The 17,376-nt window shown below is 46.9% G+C and overlaps 1 protein-coding gene across 1 annotated transcript; it reads right to left on the bottom strand.

The window, feature by feature from the left end:
• Nucleotides 1-596: 596 nt before the first annotated feature.
• On the bottom strand, nt 597-3,721 carry LOC125516032 (putative F-box/FBD/LRR-repeat protein At3g49480). The gene is made up of 3 exons (XM_048681514.1): nt 2,535-3,721; nt 2,288-2,431; nt 597-1,483 (listed from the first exon to the last, which is right to left on the bottom strand). Exons 1-3 carry the CDS (start codon nt 3,609-3,611, stop codon nt 911-913), a joined length of 1,794 nt encoding a protein of 597 aa, XP_048537471.1. The 5' UTR covers nt 3,612-3,721; the 3' UTR covers nt 597-910.
• Between the last annotated feature and the right edge of the window lie 13,655 nt (nt 3,722-17,376).

The following is a 17,376-nucleotide window of genomic DNA, read 5'->3' as shown; positions in this document are numbered from 1 at the left end:
TAGTAGTTTATTCCAAAGGGATAGGGTTACAATACGACGACAAGAGTTCCTCAATACATGAGGGTCCTCTGTCGAGCCACACAGTCATAGCCTGCTCAAAGCCAGGCTTGACACCCTAATTCTGCTCAGGTGGTACATGCTGATGGGCTGTTGCTACATCAGTAGTTGCTCTGAGCTCCAGTAGGTACTCCATAGCTATTGGTTTCCACACAAAAGTGGCAGCACCTCACAACACTCTAGGTCTGCTTAAAATGTTGGGCAACCTTTTTTTTTGTAGCGACAGAGTAAAATTGGAAACAGGTAGCCACACCATATCGTTGTTACAACTGTCAACACAAGCATAATTTCGGAAAACAATGGGAACTACAAATTCTGAACGCAGCCTGAAATGTGTGGATTTTTCCGCCATAGCTGCTACCGGTTCAACAACAAAACGGCTCCGCCTGTATCTGCATACCAGAAACTATGTTACTCCCTCCGTAAAGAAATATAAGAGTGTTATAAGAGTGTTATTTAAGTGATCTGATCACGATCACTCTTATATTTCTTTACGGGTGGAGTACTAATTTATCAGCTTAGCAGCAAAAGCACACACGTGAAACAACATCAGTAGACATAGATTGTGCATCTGATAGTAGGGTACGTTTACAAGACAAAAGGCCAAAACAATTTTCAGCCAGGGTACTTCCACATCTCAGAATCACATTAGTCTTCCCGGTAGAGAACTCAAAAAGGAGTGCAACATACTAGTAAAACTAGCTTCCAGACCATCACGGCCTCATTCTACCTTCTCAGTTCACCGCAAAATTATGCAGAAGTGCAGAACTAATAAGTAAACAACCAAACCCTTAGCAGCTCAAAGTAAACATGTCAGATGCGAAATACCACCAGCATGAAAAACAAAAACTACTCATGCCTCAGCTCGAGAAGCCCTCCAGGCCCTGGCACGCCTCAACACACAGAAGGGATCCTCCACTGACAAGTCAATGGCGTTCTGAAAGCTCCAGCTAGGGGAGGCCGGGCAAACGTAAATAACATCACTGCCAGTGCCTCCGCCTGATGGAGCATCGCCCTCACTAACGGAACCTGACACGGGACCTCCCTCCATCACCACATCATGGCTGCCAGTGCTTCCACCTGATGACACATTGCCCTCACCAGCAGAACCTGAGACAGGGCCTCCCTCCACTACCACATCATCACTGCCACTACTTCCACCTGATGGCGCATCGCCCTCGCCAACAGAACATGACATCCGGCCTGCCTCCGATACCACGTCATCACTGTCTCTACAAACCATTCCCAGCGTCTTAAGCACCTTCCCATTCTTCAAGATGTAACCGAGGAACAACAACTCACAGTTCAGGCCCTGGAATCCGTGGAGGACGAGCGTCTTCAGATGTGATTCGAGGCAATCGCAAGAGCTCTGAGACTCCCAGAACTCAGCAGAATGTACACCATCAGGTGAAGTGGATTGAATGGACTGAAATTGAGCAAAAAGAAACAATGTCGGCGTTTAGCATATCAAACTTCGAATTACACCAAAATACAATTACAAGTGCAAAGAACAGATATCTACAATATCAATCTGGATCATATAGCAATGAACTAGTACTGGAATAAGCTAGTATTCATATTATCATCTTGAATCACCATCGATAAACAAGTATAGGGAAGATATCAATATGCCATATCTACCTATATCTATATCTATCTATCTATCTATCTATTCATCTATATATCTACTCCCTCCGTCCCATAATATAAGAGCGTTTTTTACACTACACTAGTGTGAAAAATACTTTTGTATTATGGGACGGAGGGAGTATATATCTATATATACTACTTAAAAAGAACGTAAGGTTCCCATTTCACTTTTCTTCCCACCACCCCTTCATCCAACCTTCCTTGTATGATAATAGATCAACTTAATTTACTAACCTTCTGAACCAGTTCCACTTTAATTTACTTACCAAACTTCGGATCAAAATATAAGATAATTCATGGGCAGAATTTGATGATCATTTATTTACACAATCGCATTATTAGTAAATCACAAGCCGACGGACTAGAAGATTTATATCCTGTTGCAACGCACGGGCATTGTTCTAGTTATCGATAAACAAGTATAGGGAAGATAAAAAGTGCTAGAATGAATATCTACAGTCTCAATCTGTAATATATAGCGATGGGCAACTAGCACTTGAATAAGCTGACATCCATATTATCGTCTTGAATGGCAATCGATAAACAAGTGCAGAGATGAACATATATCGATATGCCGTACCATGATGTGAAGTGTCTCGAGGCGAGGAAAGCATCTGAGCAGGGTGTGCAGCATCTTGACCTCCATGTTGTGTGAAAGTCGCACCTTGACAGCTAATATCTTCAAACTTGGCAGCATGGCGCTAGCTCTCACATTCATCCCAGCCTGCCATTGAGGCAAATTATAAAAAAAATGAGAAATTCGTTTGGTTGCACAGACACGTAATGAATGCTAAGTGCAGATGACAGAAGTTACAAGAAGCAGTTACCCTGATGACAACACCACCAATCTCGAGAGCGTGGAGTTGAAGGTCCAAGTAGCCGAGCACCTCCAGCCTAGGGGCGTGGGCAATCTTGACGGGCCTCCGGTCGAAAATGCTTTGGAGGAGCAGGCGCTCCAGGCAGGGGGCATCCTCGACAATGATTTCATCGAAGCTGCATCCCCATTCCATCACGGCGCGGAGGCTGCTGGACTTGATGCGGAGGATTGAACTGCTAATGTACGCGATGGCAAAGGAGAGGATTTTCAGCTTGGGGCAGTGCGCGAGCAAGGCGTCGACTTCCCTGTCCTCGATGATGGAGTGGAAAAGGCCGAGCTCTTCGAGGTTGGGGAAGGCTGGCCGGAGGGCGGTGGTGTCCGGGAAGCGCCAGCGCCAGACGCCGATGTAGAGGCGGGTGAGGGAGGCACAGCCGAGGATGCTGTCGGGGAGCGGCATGTCGAGCGGCCAGGGGCGGTTGAAGAGGATGAGGTCCTGGATCTTCTTGGCGGCGAGGCTGGCGATCAGGCGCTCGAGCGCGTACTCCTGCCGGTAGAAGGAGGTGCGGGTGAAGCGCACGGCACGGACGGGGCCCGGGTGAGCGGCCACGCAGCGCGAGACGGCGCGCACGGCGTGGAAATGGCGGGGCCCGTCGGCGGCCCTGAGGTGGGCGTCGTCGACGAGGAGCGGGGTCGCCGCCCACACGCAGCGCCAGCGGGTGGAGAGCACCGTGGTGCGCGCGGCTTCCTTGGTAGGGAGGCGGGAGATGATGTTGGAGAGCAGGTCGTCCGGGAGGCGGCTGATGTGGTCCTGGCCGTCGCCATCCTGCACGGCGGGCCGGTCGGCGGCGGCGGCGTCGGCGGCGGTGTCCTCGGAGTCGGAGGAGGTGAGGGAGAAGTGGTCGTCGTCGGAGTCGTCGTCGTCGGGCGCGGGGACGAAGGGCGCGGGGAGGAGGGAGATGATTTGGGAGACGATGCCATCCATGCGCTCCTGCGCGGACAGACCCTCCAGTGCCATATTGTTGAAGTACTCCTCGATTTGGGCGTAGTTGACAAACACTTCTTCTCCTCCCCCTCCGGCGGCGTCCATGGTGGCGGCGGCCGGCTAGGGTTTTGTCGGCGGGCGGGGCGGAGAGACCTCACCTCCGCGAGGGGAGCAGGCTGAACAAATGGGGACTGGTGTGGGATGCCGTGGACCGTGTGGACTGGCTGTACGGGGGCTCTTTGGTCTCACTAGTGTTGTGAACTTGTGGACCAGATTTAAATTTCAAATACATTCCATGTATTGGAGTTCAAACAGATAAATTCAGCTGTGAACAGTTGTTGACGGTGTCCCTGCGGCCTCTCACCATGTCGGTTCCCAGTCTCATGGGCCAGGCCAAGGACCCCTTTGCCGGTTCCGTCCCAGGCCACTTCAACAGGTCCATCACATGAAAATTCTAGAAGACTTAGCTGGGATCGTGGAGAACTCTGCCTCACCGTACGTAGCCGGGAGAACTCTACCTCACCGCACGTAGCCGACTAGGATTTGTACCCCTAGTGTCCTCGGTATGTTATATATGTCAGAATCTTGGTGGTCGAAAGTGATCGGTACGTCCGACCACTTATTCTCCGAAGTCGTTGTGCTTTCAATGACGTCCGACCACTTATTGTCCGAAGTCATTGTGCTTTCAATCGTACATATCTCTCGAAAAGCTCTCTTCCGTTGATTTCTTGATGAGTGTGTTTCGTAGATCATACGTACGTCTTTGTCCTTGGACATGTATTGTTCTTCTATACAGTCGATTTCTACACCCCGAACCCTTCTGCTATTGGGGTTATTGAGGAACTCCCATTCTCCTTTTGCCACTTGCTTGACAACCCAACAGTTCCTGCTTTTGTGGGTCGCTGGTTTATCCGATGAGGCAGAGTGGATCGTGCACGGGTGGTCGAGTATCATGTCCAGCAGTGATTTGACTCCGATGCCGACTACCCGGCTCTTCTTCTATGGAAGCTGCTCGTCGTGTGTGTCAATATTGTTGGGCTTGGAACGCCGGCTGCGAGGGTTGTGCCTGCCTTCTGCTTCGGGTAACCCCAAGCTGGGGTCTCCGGCAATATTGGTTGGCTAAGCGGGCGTCCTCTATGGCGCAATAGTTTGTCATTAGGTCGGAGAGTGTGTTGAATGTCCTCGGATGATGACGACCAATCTCTCTACTGACCCATTCATCGTAAATGTTGAAACAGAATGCCGCTAGGGATTCACTGTCGTTGCAATCCGGGATCTCATTCTTCTTTTACAAAAAACGTGTCTAGAATTCTCGGATGATTTCTCTTTTCTTTTAGGTGACTAGGCCGGGTCCCAGATGTTAATCAGCCTAGTGCTATCTGGACAATTTCGGCTCCGATTAGACATCAACACCATTGATTGATCTAATGTCAACCCTAGGTCTTTCGATTGGGCCAGATATGCCTAGCTTTCGTACTGATTCGTCGGATTCGTGCTCCAGGCTTGGTCAGATGAATTATGGTTATCGCCCCAAGCTAAACTTAACGTTGATGCTTGGAGACACATTGTCTGCTTGTCCTCGGTACGATCTAACATCCTGGGTGAGGAGAGAGTGGCAGGTTCTGATTTGTCAAGTTCAACATCTGGATGAGGGCTTGAAACCTCGATTTGCCTCAACTGGCCAGTCGAGCCGGGGTGAGGAACTTCCGATGCAGAAATTACGCCGGTGCCGACCTAATCGTCGACTGTAAACGCCATCGAATCGCTTCGACTACACAGAGGAAAGATGGAGTCAAATCTAGCAGATCTCGGATAGGCGATCCCAAGCTGGTAGCCTGTAACGCCCTCGATGCGGCTATATCTCCCACGTGTCGAAGCACGACTTAGAGGCATAACCGCATTGAAAGCAATGTCGCAAGTGAGGTAATCTTCACACAACCCATGTAATACATAAGGGAAAGAGATACATAGTTGGCTTACAATCGCCACTTCACACAATTACATGAATAAAGCATTACATCAACCAGATACAAACAAGGTCCGACTACGGAATCAAAATAAAAGAAGACTACCCCAAATGCTACACAGTTCCCCGATCGACCCCAACTGGGCTCCACTACTGATCAACTAGAACGAAACAACACAAAGGACAAGATCTTCATCGAGCTCCTCCTTGAGCTTGGTTGCGTCACCTGCACGGTCTCATCGGCACCTGAAACTGGTTTTGGAAGTATCTGTGAGTCACGGGGACTCAGCAATCTCACACCCTCGCGATCAAGACTATTTAAGCTTATAGGTAGGGAAAAGGTATGAGGTGGAGCTGCAACAAGCGACTAGCATATATGGTGGCTAACATACGCAAATGAGAGCGAGAAGAGAAGGCAAAAGCACGGTCGAACAACTATGATCAAGAAGTGATCCTAGAACAACCTACGTCAAGCATTACTCCAACACCGTGTTCACTTCCCGGACCCCGCCGAGAAGAGACCATCACGGTAACACACGCGGTTGATGTATTTTAATTAAGGTCCACTTCAGGATTTCTACAACCGGACATTAACAAATTCCCATCTGCCCATAACTGCGGGCACGACTTTCGAAAGTTCAAATCCCCGCAGGGGTGTCCCAACTTAGCCCATCACAAGCTCTTACGATCAACGAAGGATATTCCTTCTCCCAAGACAATCCGATCAGACTCGGCATCCCGGTTACAAGACATCCTCGACAATGGTAAAACAAGTCCAGCAACACCGCCCGAATGTGCCGACAAATCCCGATAGGAGCTGCACATATCTCGTTCTCAGGGCACACTCAGATGAGACATCCTATGAGTAAAACCAACCCTCAAGTTCCCCCGAGGTGGCCCCGCAGTCTACTCGGTCGGACCAACACTCAGAGGAGCACTGGCCCAGGGGGGTTTAAATAAAGATGACCCTTGAGTCTGCAGAACCCAAGGGAAAAAAGGCTAGGTGGCGAATGGTAAAACCAATGTTGGGCATTGCTGGAGGAGTTTTATTCAGGGCGAACTATCAAGGGGTTCCCATTATAACCCAACCGTGTAAGGAACGCAAAATCCGGGAACATAACACCGATATGACGGAAACTAGGGCGGCAAGAGTGGAACAAAACACCAGGCATAAGGCCGAGCCTTCCACCCTTTATCAAGTATATAGATGCATTAATTAAATAAGAGATATTGTGATATCCCAACAAAAATATCCATGTTCCAACATGGAACAAACTCCAATCTTCACCTGCAACTAACAACACTATAAGAGGGGCTGAGCAAAGTGGTAACATAGCCAAACAATGGTTTGATAGGACAAGGTGGGTTAGAGGCTTGGCTTAAAAATATGGGAGGCATGATAAGCAAGTGGTAGGTATCGTGGCACAGGCATAGCAAAAGAGCGAGCAACTAGCAAGCAAGATAGAAGTGATTTCGAGGGTATAGTCATCTTGCCTGAGATCCCGCAAGGAAGAAGAACGAGTCCATGAAGAAGGCAAACGGACGTAGTCGAATGGGTCCTCACAAACACGACGTTATCGGAACCAACCCGAAGAAGCAACACCGGAAAGAAGCACACAACATAGTAAACAACCAACACACGAACATGGTATGATATGCGGGATGCGGTATGTGATGCATATGCATGATTTGGAAAGGAATGATTGAATATGGCCTCAACCTGGAAATCCAAGAGTGTCACTGGAAAGGTGAGGTGATTTCGGTTGAAATCGATATAAAGATCACCGGAATCGGATGCACGGTTTGGAAATGACAAGCAAAACAAATATGGCACCGGTCTGCGATAAACAGCAAGTAGCCAACTAAATGCATCAAGATAATTATGCTACAGCACTCAAACATAACAACAAAAGGCATGGTAGGGATCCACTCAAGATGCTTGAAAAAAGATGAACACTGAGATATGGCTAATACACTCATTAACAGGTTCAATCAAGCATGGAAAAAGTGCAAATGATAACAGGTTTCAGACTTAGTGAAATTAACACAAGTCTGGAATTTATCATCAGGAAGCACACTTTAGAGCATGAAAACTACATGCTACAGGAACATATCATGGCAAAGCAAGGCATGACATGAAGCTAATCTAAGCACATAACAAAAGTCCCTTAGTGACCATGAGCCAAAAGGGATCAGAAAATACAATTGCAAGCATGTGAACATAGCAAAAACATAAATAGATTCAGACTTAGTGAAAAACTGGAGCATGCAAAACAGATAACGAGTAGGCATGTTTACGAGCTCGATGCACTCACTACAAAGCATGGAATTACAAACTAAGCATACACCCATCAAGAAGACATGGCATAGAAGCTAGACATGGCAAGAACAACATCATAGCATGCACGGATCAATAGCGACAACCTCGGCAAAATCGCTAAACAAGTTAACAATCTGCCAGGAACATTTTATAGCAAAAGTAGAGCTCGATTGACTCACGCTAGGGTGCTCCATAATTGCAAATAAAGACATGGATGGATAGAGCACCACAATATTAACAAAACATCCTTACTGGTCATCCTCAAAAGAGGCACGTATCACTAGGAAACAACATGAACATATGGCATAAAAACAAAAACAGGACAAGGACTTAGTGAAATTCTAAGTCCCTGAAATCAGCATCATCGAGTAAGCTACTTTGCATGCTTGTGCTAGTCACCACAAAGATCACAAAAATACATGGCATACACCCCTGTAAAGATGGCATGGCATTCTACAAAGCACATGTAGAGCTCAGGATCATACCATGCGCACATTAATCATGGCAAAAATGACAAAAGGCCATTTGCTGAAACAGATCTGACATAATCATCACATAGCCCTCTTCCAACAATATTTCGGGCATCAAGATGAGCTCAAATGAAAATGATGCAATGAGATGAAATGATGTACTCGTCGAGACGAACATTTTGATATGCTATCACGCATGAATTGGAGCAACGGTGACGGAGTTATGACATGATGAAAAATGCAAAATAAAACTGGGATCTGGGGACTTAGCCGAAATTATACCTCTGCGAAAGTCAACGCGGGACAGAGCGGTTCCGGGACGGAGTAGATCGGGACGAGGGGAGGCGTGTTTGGATGGAGGGGGCGGTGGATCTCGTCCCGATCCACCGGACCTCGCTGGAGTCGACGGAGATGGCCGGAGGATGGCCGCGGTGGAGGGCGAGGCGCGGGCGACGGCGCTCCGCGGCGGCGGCGTGGTGCGGTGGCGCAGCGAGCTCTACGGCGGAGGCGAAGCGGCGGCAGAGCGCGGTGAAGGCGGCGGCCGGCGGCGAGGAGGAAGGCGGTCGGTGGAGCAGGAGACGAATCCGGGCGGCGCGGCGAGCGGGTCCGCGGGCGGCGGCGGGAGGCGACCGACGCGGCAGCGGCGAAGCGCCCCGGCGGACGGTGGCGCGAGGCTCCACGGGACGCGGGAGCCCGCGGGAGGCGGCGGAGACGAACCGGGCCGGGCGGGTCCGTGATGGTCCCAGCAGACCGGCGCAGTGGAGTCGGCGCACTGGACAGGTGGCGGCCTGGGAGTGGAGGAGAGAGGCGGCGGTGACGACGTGGCGGCCGTCGATTGGCCAGAACGACTTGGCGGCGGGGGTTGTGTTGGGGAACGTAGTAATTTAAAAAAAATTCCTACGCACACGCAAGATCATGTCGATGCATAGCAACGAGAGGGGAGAGTGTTGTCCATGTACCCTCGTAGACCGAAAGCGGAAGCGTTAGCACAACGCGGTTGATGTAGTTGTACGTCTTCATGATCCGACCGATCCCAGTACCGAACGCACGGCACCTCCGAGTCCAGCACACGTTCAACTCGATGACGTCCCGCAAACTCCGATCCAGCAGAGCTCCACGGGAGAGTTCCATCAGCACGACGGCGTGGTGACGGTGATGATGTTGCTACCAACGCAGGACTTCGCCTAAGCACCGCTACGATATGACCGAGGTGGAATATGGTGGAGGGGGGCACCGCACACGGCTGGGAGAGATCAACTGATCAACTTCTGTGTCTAGAGGTGCCCCCATGCCCCTGTATATAAAGGAGCAAGGGGGGAGGCCGGCCGGCCCTCTATGGGCGCGCGAGGAGGAGTCCTCCTCCTAGCAGGAGTAGGACTCCCCTTTCCTACTCCTACTAGGAGGAGGAAAGGAAGGAGGAGAAGGAGAAGGAAGGAGAAGGAGGAAAAAGAGGAAAGGGGGGCCGCCCCCTAGTCCAATTCGGTTTGGGCTAGGGGGGCCGCGCGCCCTGCCTCTTCTCTTCCACCACTTGGCCCATGATGCCCATTACTTCTTCCTCGTATTCCCGTAACTCCCCGGTACCCTGAAAATACCCGAATCACTCGGAACCTTTCCGATGTCCGAATATAGTCGTCCAATATATCGATCTTTACGTCTCGACCATTTCGAGACTCCTTGCCATGTCCCCGAACTCATACGGAACTCCGAACTACCTTCGGTACATCAAATCACATAAACTCATAATACAATCGTCACCGAAACTTTAAGCATGCGGACCCTACGGGTTCGAGAACTATGTAGACATGACCGAGACATGTCTCCGGTCAATAACCAATAGCGGAACCTGGATGCTCATATTGGCTCCCACATATTCTACGAAGATCTTTATCGGTCAGACCGCATAACAACATATGTTGTTTCCTTTGTCATCGGTATGTTACTTGCCCGAGATTCGATCGTTGGTATCTCAATACCTACTTCAATCTCATTACCGGCAAGTCTCTTTACTCGTTCTGTAATACATCATCCCGCAACTAACTTATTAGTTGCAATGCTTGCAAGGCTTAAGTGATGTGCATTACCGAGAGGGCCTAGAGATACCTCTCCGACAATCGGATTGACAAATCCTAATCTCGAAATATGCCAACCCAACAAGTACCTTCGGAGACACCTGTAGAGCACCTTTATAATCACCCAGTTACGTTGTGACGTTTGGTAGCACACAAAGTGTTCCTCCGGTAAATGGGAGTTGCATAATCTCATAGTCATAGGAACATGTATAAGTTATGAAGAAAGCAATAGCAACAAACTAAACGATCAAGTGCTAAGCTAATGGAATGGGTCAAGTCAATCACATCATTCTCCTAATGATGTGATCCCGTTAATCAAATGACAACTCATGTCTATGGCTAGGAAACATAACCATCTTCGATTAACGAGCTAGTCAAGTAGAGGCATACTTGTGACACTCTGTTTGTCTATGTATTCACACATGTATTATGTTTCCGGTTAATACAATTCTAGCATGAATAATAAACATTTATCATGATATAAGGAAATAAATAATAACTTTATTATTGCCTCTAGGCATATTTCCTTCAGTCTGCCACTTGCACTAGAGTCAATAATCTAGATTACATAGTAATGATTCTAACACCCATGGAGCTTTGGTGCTGATCATGTTTTTCTCGTGGAAGAGGCTTAGTCAACGGGTCTGCAACATTCAGATCCGTATGTATCTTGCAAATTTCTATGTCTCCCACCTGGACTAAATCCCGGATGGAACTGAAGCGTCTCTTGATGTGCTTGGTTCTCTTGTGAAATCTGGATTCCTTCGCCAAGGCAATTGCACCAGTATTGTCACAAAAGATTTTCATTGGACCCGATGCACTAGGTATGACACCTAGATCAGATATGAACTCCTTCATCCATACTCCTTCATTTGCTGCTTCCGAAGCAGCTATGTACTCCGCTTCACATGTAGATCCCGCCATGACGCTTTGTTTAGAACTGCACCAACTGACAGCTCCACCGTACAATATAAACACGTATCCGGTTTGCGATTTAGAATCGTCCGGATCAGTGTCAAAGCTTGCATCAACGTAACCATTTACGATGAGCTCTTTGTCACCTCCATATATGAGAAACATATCCTTAGTCCTTTTCAGGTATTTCAGGATGTTCTTGACCGCTGTCCAGTGATCCACTCCAGGATTACTTTGGTACCTCTCTACTAGACTTATAGCAAGGCACACATCAGGTCTGGTACATAGCATTGCATACATGATAGAGCCTATGGCTGAAGCATAGGGAACATCTTTCATTTTCTCTCTATCTTCTGCAGTGGTCGGGCATTGAGTCTTACTCAACTTCACACCTTGTAACACAGGCAAGAACCCTTTCTTTGCCTGATCCATTTTGAACTTCTTCAAAACTTTGTCAAGGTATGTGCTTTGTGAAAGTCCAATTAAGCGTATTGATCTATCTCTATAGATCTTAATGCCCAATATGTAAGCAGCTTTACCGAGGTCTTTCATTGAAAAACTCTTATTTAAATATCCCTTTATGCTATCCAGAAATTCTATATCATTTCCAATCAATAATATGTCATCCACATATAATATCAGAAATGCTACAGAGCTCCCACTCACTTTCTTGTAAATACAGGCTTCTCCAAAAGTCTGTACAAAACCAAATGCTTTGATCACACTATCAAAGCGTTTATTCCAACTCCGAGAGGCTTGCACCAGTCCATAAATGGATCTCTGGAGCTTGCACACTTTGTTAGCTTCCTTTGGATCGATAAAACCTTCTGGCTGCATCATATACAACTCTTCTTCCAGAAATCCATTCAGGAATGCAGTTTTAACATCCATTTGCCAAATTTCATAATCATAAAATGCGACAATTGCTAACATGATTCGGATAGACTTAAGCATCGCTACGGGTGAGAAGGTCTCATCGTAGTCAATCCCTTGAACTTGTCGAAAACCTTTTGCAACAAGTCGAGCTTTGTAGACAGTAACATTACCGTCAGCGTCAGTCTTCTTCTTGAAAATCCATTTATTCTCAATTGCTTGCTGATCAACGGGCAAGTCAACCAAAGTCCACACTTTGTTCTCATACATGGATCCCATCTCAGATTTCATGGCTTCTAGCCATTTTGCGGAATCTGGGCTCACCATCGCTTCTTCATAGTTCGTAGGTTCATCATGATCTAGTAGCATGACTTCCAGAACAGGATTACCGTACCACTCTGGTGCGGATCTTATTCTGGTTGATCTACGAGGTTCGGTAGTAACTTGATCTGAAGTTTCAAGATCATTATCATTAGCTTCCTCACTAATTGGTATAGGTGTCACAGAAACCGGTTTCAGTGATGTACTACTTTCCAATAAGGGAGCAGTTATAGTTACCTCATCAAGTTCTAATTTCCTCCCACTCACTTCTTTCGAGAGAAACTCCTTCTCTAGAAAGGATCCATTCTTAGCAACGAAAGTCTTGCCTTCGAATCTGTGATAGAAGGTGTACCCAACAGTTTCCTTTGGGTATCCTATGAAGACACATTTCTCCGATTTGGGTTCGAGCTTATCAGGTTGAAGCTTTTTCACATAAGCATCGCAGCCCCAAACTTTTAGAAACGACAACTTTGGTTTCTTGCCAAACCACAGTTCATAAGGAGTCGTCTCAACGGATTTCGATGGTGCCCTATTTAACGTGAATGCAGCCGTGTCTAAAGCATAACCCCAAAATGATAGTGGTAAATCTGTAAGAGACATCATAGATCGCACCATATCTAGTAAAGTACGATTACGACGTTCGGACACACCATTACGCTGTGGTGTTCCGGGTGGCGTGAGTTGCGAAACTATTCCGCATTGTTTCAAATATAGACCAAACTCGTAACTCAAATATTCTCCTCCACGATCAGATCGTAGAAACTTTATTTTCTTGTTATGATGATTTTCAACTTCACTCTGAAATTCTTTGAACTTTTCAAATGTTTCAGACTTCTGTTTCATTAAGTAGATATACCCATATCTGCTTAAATCATCTGTGAAGGTGAGAAAATAACGATATCCGCCACGAGCCTCAATATTCATCAAACCACATACATCTGTATGTATGATTTCCAACAAATCCGTTGCTCTCTCCATAGTACCGGAGAACGACGTTTTGGTCATCTTGCCCATGAGGCATGGTTCGCAAGTACCAAGTGATTCATAATCAAGTGATTCCAAAAGTCCATCAGTATGGAGTTTCTTCATGCGCTTTACACCGATATGACCTAAACGGTAGTGCCACAAATAAGTTGCACTATCATTATCAACTCTGCATCTTTTGGTTTCAACATTATGAATATGTGTATCACTACTATCGAGATTCATGAAAAATAAACCACTCTTCAAGGGTGCATGACCATAAAAGATATTACTCATATAAATAGAACAACCATTATTCTCTGATTTAAATGAATAACCGTCTCGCATCAAACAAGATCCAGATATAATGTTCATGCTCAACGCTGGCACCAAATAACAATTATTTAGGTCTAAAACTAATCCTGAAGGTAGATGTAGAGGTAGCGTGCCGACCGCGATCACATCGACTTTGGAACCATTTCCCACGTGCATCGTCACCTCGTCCTTTGCCAGTGTTCGCTTAATCCATAGTCCCTGTTTCGAGTTGCAAATGTTAGCAACAAAACCAGTATCAAATACCCAGGTGCTACTGCAAGCTCTAGTAAGGTACACATCAATAACATGTATATCACATATACCTTTGTTCACCTTGCCATCCTTCTTATTCGCCAAATACTTGGGGCAGTTCCGCTTCCAGTGTCCAGTCTGCTTGCAGTAGAAGCACTCAGTTTCAGGCTTAGGTCCAGATTTATTTTCTTCTCCTGAGCAGTAACTTGCTTACTGTTCTTCTTGAAGTTCCCCTTCTTCTTCCCTTTGCCCTTTTTCTTGAAACTGGCGGTCTTGTTGACCATCAACACTTGATGCTCCTTCTTGATTTCTACCTCCGCAGCCTTTAGCATTGCGAAGAGCTCGGGAATTGTCTTATCCATCCCTTGCATGTTATAGTTCATCATGAAGCTCTTGTAGCTTGGTGGCAGTGATTGAAGAACTCTGTCAATGACACTATCAACAGGAAGATTAACTCCTAGTTGAGTCAAGTGATTATGATACCCAGACATTTTGAGTATATGTTCACTGACAGAACTATTCTCCTCCATCTTGCAGCTATAGAATTTATTGGAGACTTCATATCTCTCAATCCGGGCATTTGCTTGAAATATTAACTTCAACTCCTGGAACATCTCATATGCTCCATGACGTTCAAAACATCGTTGAAGTCCCGATTCTAAGCCGTAAAGCATGGCACACTGAACTATCGAGTAGTCATCAGCTTTGCTCTGCCAGACGTTCATAACATCTGGTGTTGCTCCAGCAGCAGGCCTAGCACCTAGTGGTGCTTCCAGGACGTAATTCTTCTGTGCAGCAATGAGGATAATCCTCAAGTTACGGACCCAATCCGTGTAATTGCTACCATCATCTTTCAACTTTGCTTTCTCAAGGAACGCATTAAAATTCAACGGAACAACAGCACATGCCATCTATCTACAATCAAACATAGACAAGCAAGATACTATCAGTTACTAAGTTCATGATAAATTTTAAGTTCAATTAATCATATTACTTAAGAACTCCCACTTAGAAAGACATCCCTCTAATCTCCTAAGTGATCACGTGATCCAAATCAACTAAACCATAACCGATCATCACGTGAACTGGAGTAGCTTTCAATGGTGAACATCAATATGTTGATCATATCTACTATATGATTCACGCTCAACCTTTCGGTCTCAGTGTTCCGAGGCCATATCTGCATATGCTAGGCTCGTCAAGTTTAACCTGAGTATTCTGCGTGTGCAAAACTGGCTTGCACCCATTGTAGATGGACGTAGAGCTTATCACACCCGATCATCACGTGGTGTTTGGGCATGACGAACTTTCGCAATCATGCATACTCAGGGAGAACACTTTTATCTTGAAATTTAGTGAGAGATCATCTTATAATGCTACTCTCAATCAAAGCAAGATAAGATGCATAAAAGATAAACATCACATGCAATCAATATAAGTGATATGATATGGCCATCATCATCTTGTGCTTGTGATCTCCATCTCCGAAGCACCGTCATGATCACCATCGTCACCAGCGACACCTTGATCACCATCGTAGCATCATTGTCGTCTCGCCAATCTTATGCTTCCACGACTATCGCTACCGCTTAGTGATAAAGTAAAGCATTACAGCGCAATTGCATTGCATACAATAAAGCGACAACCATATGGCTCCTGCCAGTTGTCGATAACTCGGTTACAAAACATGATCATCTCATACAATAAAATTTAGCATCATGTCTTGACCATATCACATCACAACATGCCCTGCAAAAACAAGTTAGACGTCCTCTACTTTGTTGTTGCAAGATTTACGTGGCTGCTACGGGCTTAGCAAGAACCGTTCTTAAAACCACAACGATAGTTTGTCAAGTTGGTGCTGTTTTAACCTTCACAAGGACCGGGCGTAGCCACACTTGCTTCAACTAAAGTTGGAGAAACTGACACCCGCCAGCCACCTGTGTGCAAAGCACGTCGGTAGAACCAGTCTCGCGTAAGCGTACGCGTAATGTCGGTCCGGGCCGCTTCATCCAACAATACCGCTGAACCAAAGTATGACATGCTGGTAAGTAGTATGACTTATATCGCCCACAACTCACTTGTGTACTACTCGTGCACAACATCAACGCATAAAACCTAGGCTCGTATGCCACCGTTGGGGAACGTAGTAATTTCAAAAAAATTCCTACGCACACGCAAGATCGTGGTGATGCATAGCAATGAGAGGGGAGAGTGTTGTCCACGTACCCTCGTAGACCGAAAGCGGAAGTGTTAGCACAACTCGGTTGATGTAGTCGTACGTCTTCGCGATCCGACCGATCCAAGTACCGAACACACGGCACCTCTGAGTTCAGCACACGTTCAGCTCGATGATGTCCCGCGAACTCCGATCCAGCAGAGCTCCACGGGAGATTTCCGTCAGCACGACGGCGTGGTGACGGTGATGATGTTGCTACCGACGCAGGGCTTCGCCTAAGCACCACTACGATATGACCGAGGTGGAATATGGTGGAGGGGGGCACCGCACACGGCTGGGAGAGATCAACTGATCAACTTCTGTGTCTAGAGGTGCCCCCATGCCCCTGTATGTAAAGGAGCAAGGGGGGAGGCCGGCCGGCCCTCTATGGGCGCGCTAGGAGGAGTCCTCCTCCTAGCAGGAGTAGGACTCCCCTTTCCTACTCCTACTAGGAGGAGGAAAGGAAGGAGGAGAAGGAGAAGGAAGGAGAAGGAGGAAAAAAAGGAAAGGGGGGCCGGCCCCCTAGTCCAATTCGGTTTGGGATAGGGGGGCCACGCGCCCTGCCTCTTCTCTTCCACCACTTGGCCCATGAGGCCCATTACTTCTTCCTTGTATTCCCGTAACTCCCCGGTACCCCGAAAATACCCGAATCACTCAGAACCTTTCCGATGTCCGAATATAGTCGTCCAATATATCGATCTTTACGTCTCGACCATTTCAAGACTCCTCGTCATGTCCCTGATCTATCCGGGACTCCGAACTACCTTCAGTACATCAAATCACATAAACTCATAATACAATCGTCACCGAAACTTTAAGCGTGCAGACCCTATGGGTTCGAGAACTATGTAGACATGACCGAGACATGTCTCCGTTCAATAACCAATAGCGGAACCTGGATGCTCATATTGGCTCCCACATATTCTACGAAGATCTTTATCGTCAGACCGCATAACAACATACATTGTTCCCTTTGTCATCGGTATGTTACTTGCCCGAGATTCAATCGTTGGTATCTCAATACCTAGTTCAATCTGGTTACTGGCAAGTCTCTTTACTCGTTCCTTAATACATCAGCCCACAACTAACTTATTAGTTGCAATGCTTGCAAGGCTTAAGTGATGTGCATTACCGAGAGGGCCCAGAGATACCTCTCAGACAATCGGAGTGACAAATCCTAATCTCGAA

The sequence above is a fragment of the Triticum urartu genome, chromosome 6 (assembly GCF_003073215.2).
Source record: "Triticum urartu cultivar G1812 chromosome 6, Tu2.1, whole genome shotgun sequence".
Lineage (NCBI taxonomy): Eukaryota > Viridiplantae > Streptophyta > Magnoliopsida > Poales > Poaceae > Triticum > Triticum urartu.
Note: the sequence above shows the minus strand (reverse complement) of the source record. Positions and strands in the feature narration are given on the sequence as shown.